At 39.0% G+C, this 13616-nt stretch overlaps 1 protein-coding gene across 4 annotated transcripts in view; it reads left to right on the top strand.

Moving 5' to 3' along the window:
- Nucleotides 1–13616, top strand: part of RPS6KA5 (ribosomal protein S6 kinase A5) — a 137560-nt gene that overhangs the window by 17534 nt on the left and 106410 nt on the right. The window contains exon 1 of one of the 4 annotated variants that reach the window (XM_016154272.2): nt 4357–13125. The exons of the other annotated variants lie outside the window; for them this stretch is intronic. Within the exon in view, the coding sequence (XP_016009758.1) occupies nt 12963–13125 (163 nt within the window). The 5' untranslated portion in view covers nt 4357–12962. Of the gene's footprint in view, nt 1–4356; nt 13126–13616 lie in introns of those variants that run through there. 4 annotated transcript variants of the gene reach the window in all.

The raw sequence follows: 13616 nt of genomic DNA, 5'->3' as shown, positions 1-13616 counted from the left end.
TGTTGGGGGAAGGGTCGGGATAGGTCTAGTTTCTCTTTAGTGGCCCTGGGATCCTTATTTTTTCCCTGTTGTTCCCTTCTTTCCCTTCACTGCTCTGTTTCCAAAGGCACTGCTCCTTCTCCCTGTCGCTGGTTTGCTCTCAGAAGATGTGCGTCTCCGAGGCTGCCATTTCTGTCCAATCCCACTGACCCTCAAGCTTCTTTCCTGGCCAGTCTCTAAAGTGCAAGTCCTAACCTGTGTAGTATTTTGGCTTCTATTGTTGGACCTTTTCTGGGAATGATCTTGTTTTGCTTTGTCTGTCCTCGATGCTCCTCTGCTTTTTTTCGGTATCTCTTGAGTGTCTCTCCCAGACTCCAGACCCGCAAACTTGGTGTGGGGGTGGCGGGGACTCTGTTGGCATTTGGTCTGTTTTTCTGTTACAGGTCATTCAAAAGTTGTATTCTCTGTCTCCTGGTACTGCCAAAGGCATGGGTCATATGTGGTTTTATTTCCTCTCTTTGTTGGTTTTATAGTGACTTTTTTTTTTTTTTTTTGAATGAGCTGGAAGATTTGGAGGCAGGCAGCCTTCATTGTCCCCTAAACCCAGAAGTTTCTCCATGCTTTTAAACACTGAGCTCAAACTTCTCCATCTTCTCTTTTTGGTGGTTCTTAATTTGAACTCTACGTGTTGGATTTACTAAGCTATAACTTCTAGGTTAATGTGGGCATTGCTGTGCCCTATCAGCAGTGACAATAAGCTTTGAGACTGGCATGCATTATTGTAAATCAACATAAAATGATCTTTTATAATTCTAAATTATAGCTTTCCAAAGTTAACTTTCTCTTGTTTGGGTTTCTCGGTGTTGCTGGAGCATTGGAATCTTTCTGATTTTGTGTGTTTGGCTGGTTCCCGTTCTGCTTAACCTTGCTTGTTGAGTTTTTATGTTCACATTGGCGTCAGACTCCCTACTGGCATTAAAGTTCTGTGGGGACAGGGACTCTGTCTCCTGTTCACAGGGTACTGTTCACCTAGAAGGGTGTCTGGGATGTGGTAGACACTCAGAGTTGAGGGAATGGTCAATAGAGTGAATTCTGTTTCCCTTGTTTTTAGCAACTGACCCTAACTTAGATTAATAAGGCTATTTTATATTCGAATCTCCTCTTTCTGTCTCAAATTCTGTACATTTTTCTTCTATTATGTTTTTTTTTGTACTGTGGTAAGGATGATTCTTGCTCTCTGTGGTTTATTAAGTATAGGTCACTGGACAATATAAACATAGAATCCTGCTGTATGCATTCCTCTGCAACTTGAGTTTTTTCACCTAGCCCCATGTTCTTGAATTGATCCATGTTGTTGCATTTAGGTGTATTTTATTCATTATTGTGGTTTTAAATGAATATGTGTATGGAGATTACAGTTTATCCATTCTACTATCAATGGACACTTGAATTGTTTTCTTTTTCCTTTAAGGACGTTGTTGCCGTGAACATCTTTTGTTATATTTTTTCCAGTGCATATGTGTAAGAGTTTCTCTAACATGGGAGTATACATATCTTCAGCTTTACTGGATAATACTGATTTTGTTGTCATTTTTATATTAATTTCTGCTCTTACCAGCAGTATATGTCATCTGATTGTTCTTCATTCTGACAATTTTTACTGTCAAAAAAAAAAAATCTTTGTCAGTATGGGAGGTGTGACTCTTACTGTGATCTTACTGTAATTTTAAATTTACATTTCTTTGATTACTAATGAGGTTGCACATTTTTCATGTTTATTTGCTTTTTAGAGTTCTTCTGTGATGTGCTTGTTTTTGTCCTTTGCCTGTTTTTCTGTTGGATTGTTTTTCTTTATTGTTGTGTAGGAATCTTTATAATATCTGGATAGTAATCCTTTGTCAGTTATGTATTTTGCAAATATAGTCTCCACGGTGGTAAATTTTATGGCTGAGGTTTGAAACTTAGGTCTTTTCAACTCAGAAGTCCTTGCTTTCCTTGAAAATTCTCTGTAGTTTCCTTGAACATTTGTTTATGCTATTGCTTTAACATATGTTAAATAACAAAAATTCGACCAAGTAAAATTTAAAGACTTTATTGGCCTTATTGAACGATTTATGATTTGGGCAACATCTTCCATTTAGCAAGTAGAAAGGAGTTCTGGTAAGCTGTACAAAATGGAAGGATTTGGGGAGAAAATAGATAGTTTCAGGCTTAAGTAACCTCTCTGTGGGGGATGGAAGGGGGCTATCAGGCGGGTTCAGTCACCAGTGCTGACCAGGAAATTCCAGATTGACTGGTTAGAGCAACACCAACACTTCTAGGAGAGACGGAAACTGCAGTTAGGTTGGGTATTCAGTGCTGGTTTGGTGACACGGGCTTCGCACAAGTCACTCCTTTCGGCGCCTGTTGTCTATTTTTAACACGTGGTATATACAGTTTTGTTAGTCCTCACCCAGTTCTGCAGGACCCACAGAAGGCCAATAGAAACCTTCCCTCATGTTTCAAGTGGTCGTAATCTCCTGTCTTATAGTGCCACATTTTGTAGTGTATTTTATTTGGTATTATAATTTATTGGTTATGTTTTGTCAGATAATAAGGTTTTTGGGAGAGGAATTTTCTTCATCTTTGTTTCTTAGTGCCTATCATAGTAACTAGTATGAAAAAACTAGTTTCCAGTGCCTTTTATAGTAATTGGTAAAAGAAAACTCAACTACAGTGCTTTAAATAAGTAGGATTTTAAAAATCTCACATAATGAGTCTGTAGTCAGGCAGCCCGTGACCCTGAGAATCTAGGCTCTTCGTGTCTCTGCTTTCTGCCAAACTTAGTGTGACTTTTGTCCTCAATGTTGACTATCCACATTCTGATAGGGGCAAGAGGAAAATACTTCGTGAGGTATTTTCTTCCTATGCATGATTTGAAATCCTCTTCAACTTCTCTCTGTTCTGTTTTTGCCCTTATAGAGTAATATGGCCATCTGTCTGCAAGGGAGGGTGTGGAATTGAATATTTAGCTTCCCAACCTCTCTAGACAAGAAAGTTGAGAATGGTGTTAAGTGGACCAGCATATAGTATTTACCGTAAAGAATATTCAATAAATATTTTTTACTTAATTAAAAATTTACTATCAAAATAATCCATATAGGTACTTAGTCAAAAAACACTACAAAGACTTACACCAAAAACCAAAAAATCAGCAGTCCTTATCTGCCATCCCATTCCTGGTTTCTATTTCTAATATTATCTGCTTATTTTAAAGGACATTTTAAAGCTCTTTAGTCATCAGTTTTAGACTTCCTTTCTCTCTCTATCTACTTTCATGGAGTGATATTACAATTCTGGTCGAATTCATATTCAGTCTTTGATGGCTGTGCAGATATTCATTGCTGAGCCAGGTATTCTGTTTTCGTTTCCTTCCTTACAGACATTTTTTGTTTTTCCTGGAATTAAGTTACCACAATCTTTTCATTCATTGACTTTTCTTTGAGTCTTTGTTTTCACATATTTTCACAGCTCTGTAAAAATACTTCATGATTTTCTATAGATGAGAAAACTCATCAGTTCTACTTTTTTCTTGAACACATTCCTTCTGGAACTCTCTGCTCTTTTCCATCTGGATTGGTTGTTCTCGCAGCTACTGCATAATTGTCATCATGGGACTTTTCTTCAGTGTCATCTTGGGAATGATATGCTTAATTCTGTTTCCTGAATCCTGTGGCTTTCTTTTTCTTAAAGATTATTCAGACCTGAGAATGTCTTCATTACGGTCTCATGTGTGTGCTAGGTTAGCTTGGTATAGAATTCAGGATTTTGAGGCATTGTCTCATTGTCTCCTAGCTTCTATTAATGCTGATAAGAAGTGTGACACCATTCTGATTCCTAAGTTTTGTGTGTGAACTTTTTTTTTTTTTTTTTTTTAAATCTCAGGAAGGTTTTAGGAGCTTCTCTTTATCCACGTTTTAGAATTTTAGAATTTCACATTTTCATCACTTGGCGAGGACACCTTTTTATTCATTTTGCTAATTACCAAGTGTGTCTCTTAAAACTCTTCAGTTCCAGGGATATCTTTTGACTTATATATTTGATAATTTTCTCATCTTATTTCTTATATATATACTTTTTCTAGAATTCTGTTAGATATTGGGTTTCCAAGATTATTCTGTTATGTTCTTATTTTTTTCTCTTATTGTTCACCTTGCGTTTCTACTCTGTTTTTGGCCTATTTCTTTAATTTTTATCATCCAGACATTTAATAGGCATTTCTTTTTTCAGATTTAAATAATTTCTAATAGCTTACTTCTTATTGTAATTCCTTTTTAACTGCACTCTGTTTTTATTTTATGGTTAAAATATATTTCTTTAAGGATATTAATTGTACTTTCTATAAAATTTTTTCCCCTTGTACCCAGAATTGCCATTCTTTCTTCTGAATTCCCTTTATTTCCTTTTTATTTTGATGTCTTGCATATTAGAGATTCTTCTCAATTACCTAGTGTTCCTTGACTATTAATATGAGTAAGACACTAAAACAATGGTTAGAAACTGTGTGAAGGCCACTTGCCTTGCTAGGTGGAGCTCTTTTCATTGGGAATCCCACGTGTCAGTGGCAACGTCAGCGTTTTACTCACGGCTGTCCGTCCGTCTCTCCAGAGAAGCACTCTTCAAACTTCTACTTGGGGAGCACCGGCTTGGCTCTCTGCTTTCTGGATCCAGCAGGGGAATGTACGGGCTTCTGCTTACTTCTTTGTTTTTAGTCCTCTGCCTCATCCTTGTCCCTTGCTATGTCCGATTACCCCAGATTTTTTTTCCACTTGAAGTTATCCTGTGTCATGTGATTGTGGGGACCTGGGAAGTAAAACTCCTTTAAAGACTTTCAGACATTTTCCGTTTTCATTCTTTACCTCCTTCCTTCTAGTCCTCTGCTGTCTGTGGTTGCTGGTGCTTCCATGTTATAGAAAGTAGAAGGCAATAATAAAGCAAATAACGGGAAAGGAAAATTGAATTTTTTATGTCTTTTCCCATGAGGGGTCTGTGAGTGTTTAGTTTTTTATTCTTGTAATATTCCTTTAAAATTTCTTTTTATAGGTACACAGCAAAGAAAGAATACGTTTTTCTATGGCTAATCTTTTTTCATTATGAGTGTCCTTGAATTTAAAAAAAAAATAAACTTTTCTGCTTAGCAAAGATTAGGGTATAACATCCTAGTACTATTGTCCAGATTTTATAGCTATGTTAAAACTTGCCTTTTTACCTTCCAGATGTATAGCGCAAGTTAAGAACTACTATAAATACAAACTTAAATGACTACTTTGTGTTTACTACCCCTTTAGAGATGCTGATATATTTGTGCTAAGTAAGAAGGTAATTAATAACATCTAAATCTATATGTAGATAAAGGTCTGTGTGTATGTAAGTGAAAGCCTGTGCGTGCATATATTAGTGGTCCCCTTTATTAAAAACCATGCAGATTCTCTTCATAAGGGTATTACTGACACAATCATCTCCCATAACTTAGAGAGTTGGTAATAGCTAAATTTGTTTTCTAGGAACTCCAATTAAAGCATTTTAGTTTCCATCATTTGGCCAACTGAAATATTACATGTCTTTGACAGGTCTTATTTGGATTTACTGCATGTCGTTTGAATTTCATTAGAACAGGATTTCTTTGATTTTAATATTAAGAATCAATTTAGTTTTCACATTCTAAGAGGTACATTTCCTTAATGCTGTTAACAGAAATATTAAGAAATGTTTTAGGTTCAAGACGAAGCTTCTATTATAGGGGTTTATGCTTCTGCTGGCACAATCTGTTTGTGAACAGGTGGAGTCATGTGACTGGTTCTGGCCAACAGCGATGATCAGAAGTTACAGTTAAAGACTTCAGGGCTGGTGCATTTACTTATCAGCGCAACGCCCCTCAAAGCTTTTATTCCCACTGCTTCAGCAACTGTCAGTACTCTGGGTAGTGGCTCCTCTGTGATCCTGGGTACTGTAGCAAAGAAGACGTGGAAGAGAGTCCCTAGGCCACTCACGACGGACACTCAGAATGAGTGAGGAATGAAGTATGGTTTTAAGCTGCTGAAATTTGGGGTAGTGTGTTACTGCAATATAATTTAGATGATTCTGAGTGATAAAACCTGCTGTAGGGAAAGTCATGTATGAGACCTCTCAGAATTTTTTAAGACTATGAAGCTGCAAAATACTTACCATTTTTTAAGAGCAAAAGGATAATGGCATTTAGTTTCCCAATGAGGATTAAGTGGAAATGGAGTTGGAGTGTTTTAAATTTTTGGAACATCTCTAAGAGACTTCTAGACCCAGCTGGAAACTTCCAGTTTGCCTTGAGGATTTCTTTGTTTTTTTTTTTTTGAACTCCAGAAATGACATTTTAACCGCATGGGTAGATATTCCAGCTCTGGAGAATATTGACAGTTGCCTGATTCCAAATCTCCTTATATCATCACCCCCTGCCCTCAGAAAAAAAACATCATATATCAATAAGAAACTCAAATAAAACCACCTATGAGCCATACCTTCAGCTTGTTTGGAGACAGAGAATATCATGATCTTCAGATTACATCTAAGTAGGGAAGGGAAGACAGCGCCGAATTCCAGTAGAGCTCTTGCTGCCGCAGTCCATGGGCATAGACCCGGAAAGGGGAGTCCTACGAGACTTTCTGAAAAAGAAGAGAAAGACAGAGGTGTCTTAGACAAAACATGGAGAAATCACCCTCTTCCTCAGAAAGTGTCAGCAGTACATGCCAAAATACCGATCCCCATCCTGGGACTTGACAGCTCACAGCCTTGGATAAGGAAAAGAGCTTGGAAGTGAGCAGGATCCAAAGCAGTGGTGTTAAGGAAGTATTGCTTCTACAGGAGAAACAATATGGAAGGGTGGGCACCTTGGCAGTGTGGCCAGTGAAAAGAGAGAAAGCAAAGGAGAAAATTACATATCTTGCAAAGACAAGAAAAATGACCCACCAGTCAGTCCCGCACCAGTACCTACTGAACAGAGTGAACCTTACTGAACCGATAGGGCCCTCTTACAGCAGGAACCCTGCACATCAAATGCGTAGAAATAGAACAGAATTTAATACAAAACTACTATAAAAAGAAATCAGAAAACGTCAATCAGAAGATTCCAGCTGATGCAGTCTCCCCTTAATCCAACTGTTATGCAGAAGAAAAATGAACATAATACTTTCAATGGAATAAATATCTTTAGAAAAGCACTAGGTGATGTTTAAAAAACACCTTGGGTCAGTTATTTAAAAGCTAAGAAGGAAATGGAAAAGAAAACAGGAGGTAGTGTAGTAAGAGTTGATAAAATTCAGGGAAAAAAGTGAAGGAAAAGACAATCATATCGGAAATGAAGACTAAATAACAAAGCCCCTAAAAATAGATTCAAAAGAAGTTTAGTAAGCAGCATTGAAGAAAAGCAGGGAAACAAATTTTTAAAAATTAGAATCAGAAAGAAAGGAAAAAAGTCAGAGAGAAAGTTGGAATGGAGGGCAGATGACAATGATGTCACGTGTACAACTGGAGTCCTTAAATAAGAAAAATAAACCATCTGAGAAATGTAATTCCATGAAGAAATGAAGACGTGAATCCACACATCGAATGGCCACTGAGTACTGGAAAAACTGATAATGATTTAATGATTGGCTCCCATAATGATCACCTCTGAGACGTATCTTAGTAATACGGTTAGACTTTAAATATACAATTCTCAGGCCAAAAGATCAAGTAAAGGACCCAATGGCGGGATAATTAGCTGGCATCAGACCTCTGGGAAGCAACATACAAAGCAAGGCCACACTAGAGCAACTTTTTTTTTTTTTTTTTTAAAGAAACTGAAAGAAAGTGCAAACCAAGAATTATATTCAGCCACTGCCTTCAGGCTTTAGAAAAGTTTTGAGTGTGCAAGAACTCGAGAGAAGAATACCCTACACTGGTGGTCTTCTTGAGGATTGTCTGCTAGACAGTGAATTTCATCCAAACAGACTGGGAAAAGGACTGATGGCGAGCACTTAATATTTACTTACAGAGCTGAGACTGAAACAAAAATCGGGCCACAGAGAGAAGAATAGCATGTAAACCTTAAGTTATATTGTATACGTAACTATTTGCAATTTATGTTGATAGATACGCTTAGAGCATAAGTATGTGTACATGTTTGTTCCCAGTGTTCGATTCAATTTCAGTTTTACTTGAGGTCACAGCAAAAATCTAGTTCTTTGAGATAACAGCGCACAGAAACCATGTAAACAGTCTCAAATTCAAGCGTATATTTCCAAGCTAAAAAGGTGGTAGGAAAGGGGTGTAGGACCCGATTCCTCAAATTGTTCAGCCTCTTTTTCTGCTCCAGCTGCCGCCAGGTATCCTCCGGTTGCTGACATCCTGGTGTTTCTTGGGAGAACACAAGAAGGTGAACACAGGTTGTTTGATGAGAAGGGGCTTAGTGATGGAAGGGAGACCATCTAGAAACATGGGCATCGATGAACTTCACATTCCATTGGTTCGGCATTATGCTGTTAAGGTTACATCCTTCAGCATTCGATCCTTACTCTTGTCCTCATGTTCTTATTTTTCTGGATGAGTTGACCATATGCATATTGGTTCATTTTGGATGACCAGTGAATGAGTTTAAGGTAAAAAATCTCTTGCATTAGGAAATTATATCACACGTGTACATTGTAAGCCCACATACAGCATAAGAACACGTACAGCAGATTTAAATATATGCAAAATAACATAAATATATATTTCCTAGCACTGTTCATAAAAGATCCTAGAAAGCACGGTATCCCCGTAGCAATGAGCACACCTGGAACCCCAGGTTGGGTTTCTCATACCATCGAAAGGAGTCAAGGCTACTTGTGAGAGAAAACAAGGAAGTGCTTAAAAAATAAAGAAGAAAGAAGGAAGGAAAGAGAAATAAAGAAAACGAAGGGGTCATGTTAGAAGGACACAGAAACCAGCTCGAGGTTGCTTCTGCTGACCAAATCCTGGTCAGTTTATGCATCAAAATAATTAAAGATAGAAATGGATTTTAAGCCATTGAAAAAATAGCAATTCACGAATAATCTGATGATAGATAAGAAGACTCCTCTCCTCTCACAGTATAATGCTGTCTGATAAACATGGAAGGCTTGGAAGGGTTGGAAAACGATTATAAAGTTTGTTTTTGGCAAGAAGCATCAGTGGAGGCTAGATGTTGGTGTGGGAGTTTGATGAGGAACAATATTTTGATAGCCCTATAGGGTCTCTCCACAGATTGTTTATTGCAAGAGGAAAATTAGTACCTATATAACGGAGAAACTGGACAACACCTTGACTTGGTGATCAGAACTGAAGTCACCATTGAGGGATGCCTGACACTGTAGTTTTGGGGTGTGATAACCCGAGAAGCACACATAACATAAGCGGTAGGTTCTCCAGCAGCGCGTGCGCACCCTGGATCATGAAACTTCAGTCAAACAGAAAATTCTGTTTAGGCAAACTAAAAATCATGACCTCTGTTCTTCAAAAAAGTCAGAAAAGACAAGGTTGAGGAAGTCTTCCAGATTAAATGAGACAAAGAAACACGACGACCTAAGTGCAACATGTGATTATATTCTGGATTTTGCAATGAAGAAAAAAGTGCTATTAATGCTATTAATGTTTGACCTTTTGCCCAGGCACCCATATGCATCTTTTAAAATCATACTGAATCTCCAGATAAAGTCCATAGCCAGGTCATACTGCCAGGTAACATGATACAACTATCCTTTGTACAACCCCAAACACACTGACCCTTTCCTCAGGAGAGGATTCTAAGCCCTTGAGTGGTGTTTCCTCTTCTTCTGGACACCCTATAACTTAAATACTGTGCTACGAAGTCGGTACTTCATGAATTATGTGATAAGTGGGTAAGAGAGGGAAGAATATGTGTTACATACGTGTATATACACATGTATGTAAACACATACATATGTTGTGCAGAGCCTGAAGCTTGTCTTTTCTGTCTTGATCTCGGGGAGCGCCCCATGGGGCCGTAGCACAGGCTGGGAGTGCGAAGGCAGTCTGTCTGGAGTGGGGACCGTAGGCATTTGGGTCACTTCTTCGCATAACTGACTTGTGCCTTCAGGGCCTGCTTGGCCCCGGTCTGCACATGCCACATGTATTTGGTGATGGAGTGTTGCTGTAAACACCTAACTCAATGGGGACCATCTGTTTCACTCAAAGTTTACTGGTTTAAATATTAGTCTTATCCAAAAACACCCTCGTAGAAACACCCAGAATAATAATAGCCAAATATCTAGACACCCTGTGATCTAGCCGAATTTACCTATAAAATGAACCATCACAGAAAACATCAAACAGTTGACAAATCAGAGTAGGGACCATAGATTAAAGTGTTTTATCAATGTTAAATGTGTTGACTTTGGTAACTATACTGAGATTCCTTAGGATAATTTTTAGGAAATACTGCAATATTAAGGGGCAAAGATGCAGACTACTCTGAAATAGACTCCTCTGAAGTAGATCAGAAAAAAAATAAGCAGTGTGTGTGTGTGTGTGTGTGTGTGTGTGTGTATGAGTGTAAGAAAGAAAACGTGGCAGAATGTTAAAAATTGGTGATTATAAATATGAAAGTTGTTCGTTATTTTTGCAGTTTTGGGTTTTGAAAGCATTTTAAGGTAAAATAAATTTACATGAGCAGGAGCACTGTAATTGTGTTTAGAGGCACAAAAGATCCGTGACTTTTTGTATGGTAACCATTGTGCTGATACCCTTGTTATAAAATCCAAAGCGTTAATTGCTCGGTTTCAGGGGAACGAGTCACTTCATGTTTGAAACAAGAAAGGAGGAGGCAGCAGGGGCGCAGCTGCTGCAGAGCTCTGGGCCTCACGTCCGTCTCTCTGGAGCAGACCTTGACCTTTCTCTTCTAAATCATGGACTTGGTATCGGAGCCTGGTCATGGTGGAGAAAACACAGTTAAAAATGAAATAGGAGAGGGAAGGTGGTACAAGACGGGACGCATTTAGTTTCTTTGGTTCCCGGTGTTTATGGCACTCAATTAGATAGTTCACTGTGAGCTAAAAGAAACATTTTTATAAGGTAGGGTTTCTATTGAAAAATGGGTTGGCAGTAGCCCTGTGAACTTTTATAGCTGTGAGTGCAGATCATTGCAAACTGGTATTTGATTCGAGGCAGCTACATTCAGGTGCTACCAGAACGCACACTGGCACCTGCGGCAGCGTGCAGTCCGGAAAGCAGACGGTGTTGATGAGGTACCGTCGCGCGATAGAGCGAGGCGTGGAGATGACAGCAGAATCGCAGTGGGACAAGGAGGCTGTGACTCAGGAGGGACGAAGTGCTGCTGTATCTTCTTACATCAAGTTGAAATCCGATCCTTGGGAATGTTACCTCGGACTGTTAAAAACTTTTATGCTTTGCATAGAAGGTATAATTTAAAATATATCAACAAGTGTCAAAATAATTTTGGAAGCTGGAATGTTTGCCTTGCTGTCATGGTTTCAGTTTATCATTTATGAGTTAGCTGATATTTTGCTTGCAAAGTGCTGAAGCATGACTTCTGTAGTAAGTGAAGATACACCTTAAGAATCGGGAAAGCTGTGTTGAGTGTAAATGTGGCATTTCTGTTCTTTATCTAGATTTAGGTTCTAAGCACAGTTGTCCTTAAAATGTCAGGTAGTTAATGATTTATAAACTTAACAGTAAGGGACTTGCTTTTGAAAATAAGTCTTGTAAAAACTTCTATGTAGTTCTTTTAGTGTGCCATATTGTTTCCTAAATTATCTTTTTCTATACATTTTTGTGTCTGTTAACTTTAGTCATATGGCCTGGACATGGCGTGGACATGAAGTATTCTAGGTGACTGTTCTTTCAAAGCTATGTTTTATGATAATTGTGAATCTGCAAATAATCTGACTGCAGTAAAATTCTTCACTGTCCTTTGACCATCTGCATTTGGAAATTCCACAGACATTTTATAGTTATTTTTTTAATTCATAAAGTTTTTCACCAAATCTATACACACAGCATGTTATATAGTGATATCCTATTAAATTATTATTACAGGAAACACAGAAGAACTTGTAACATTTCAGAATAATGCATTAATAAGTAATCTATTATAAAATTCAGGAACAGTTTGCTTAGATGATGTATTGTAAGATGTATCAAAAATGTGTACATTTAAAAAATAGTCTTAGAAGCTTTATATTGCCATTTAGAAGTATGTGACTTTTCTAAAAAGTAAACATTAACTTTGATAACTAAATAGATTTGTATGCGTAACTAAATAAACATTAAGAAAATCCTTGGTACTAACAAATCAAAAAACTCATAGATACAGACTGTAGTATGGTGACCAGAGGAAAAGCGGATGGGGATGAGGTAGAAACAGGTAAGAGGTCAAATATGTGGGAGAAAACTTGACTTTGGGTGGTGAACACACAGTGCAGTATACTGATGATGTACTGTGGAGGTGTACACTCGAAACCTCTATCAAGGAATTTACTTTTTCCTCTCCTTCCCTGACTTCAGCACCTCTGTGTAACCTTGATTGTTTCTGGCCTCAACTATTGTATCAACCTGTGCCTTGGCTTTGCTCTCTTCCATTTGAATTCTTTTCTGATTCACCTTTCACACTGCTGCTGGTGGTCCTTTAAGGTACAGAACTAATGATCTTAATCTTCGCCTAAAATCTTCCATTGCCCCTTTGCCTTTAGAACAAAACAGATACTTTTCGAATCAAATGCGGGCTCTGACAGATTGGCTCCGGCCCGTGGTCTCGCCATGCCCCCTCTCCCTTTGCTTCGCCCGCGTTGCCTGCCTACGCTAACTGCACATTCCCAGCTGCGCCACGTTCTCTGTCTTCTTGGTCCTTCTCTGTGGTTTTCTTCCGATGTGCAGCCTTTCTTCCTGCCCTGCCGTCCATCGGCGCCTAACTTCCCCAAACCTTCAGTTATGGTGAGATGCTCTCTTGCGCTCTCCTGGTCTCTGTCCCTCACACTGGCTTCCTCACCTGCCCGAGTGCCTCCTCTGGACCCTGCGTGGCATCTCAGAGCGTGTCTGCTCCAGTCTCTCCACTGCTTCGCACAATATCTGATACAAATCAGCGTTCACAATGCCCGTGCAGTAAGTAGACTGTGCAGTTACGTGTGGAGTATGACGATTACATAAAACCTACGACATAGGTTCGGAGAAGAAAAATGTATTATCAGAGCAGCAGGCACCAGAATTCCTGGCATGGAGGGAAGTGCCCGAGGGACATCGCCTTGATGTCACGCTCACCTAGGGATGTGCGTGTAGTAGCCAGGGCTGAGAGGGCAGAAGGCTGGGAAGCTGCTTGACAAGGGGATGGTTTTGTTGTTTTTGTTCGTAATAGGGAAGGAGCGAGAAAAGGAGAAAAGTCAGAAAAATGATGCGAGGCCAGGGAATACGTGACATTCCTCTCCCCCCAGGATGGCAGGTGGAGAGAGATTAAGAATGACCCTAGTTCCAGTTCCCTTCTCCGAGGACTTGATCGAAACCATGGGGACAGAGGCGGCTTTGGGCTTGTTTAGGTTCTGCGGGATTTGAGTTCGTTTAGGCTGTGAGGAGCTGGCAACCCCAGATAATAACTAGAG

Source organism: Rousettus aegyptiacus, unplaced genomic scaffold, assembly GCF_014176215.1.
Source record: "Rousettus aegyptiacus isolate mRouAeg1 unplaced genomic scaffold, mRouAeg1.p scaffold_m13_p_3, whole genome shotgun sequence".
Lineage (NCBI taxonomy): Eukaryota > Metazoa > Chordata > Mammalia > Chiroptera > Pteropodidae > Rousettus > Rousettus aegyptiacus.
Note: the sequence above shows the minus strand (reverse complement) of the source record. Positions and strands in the feature narration are given on the sequence as shown.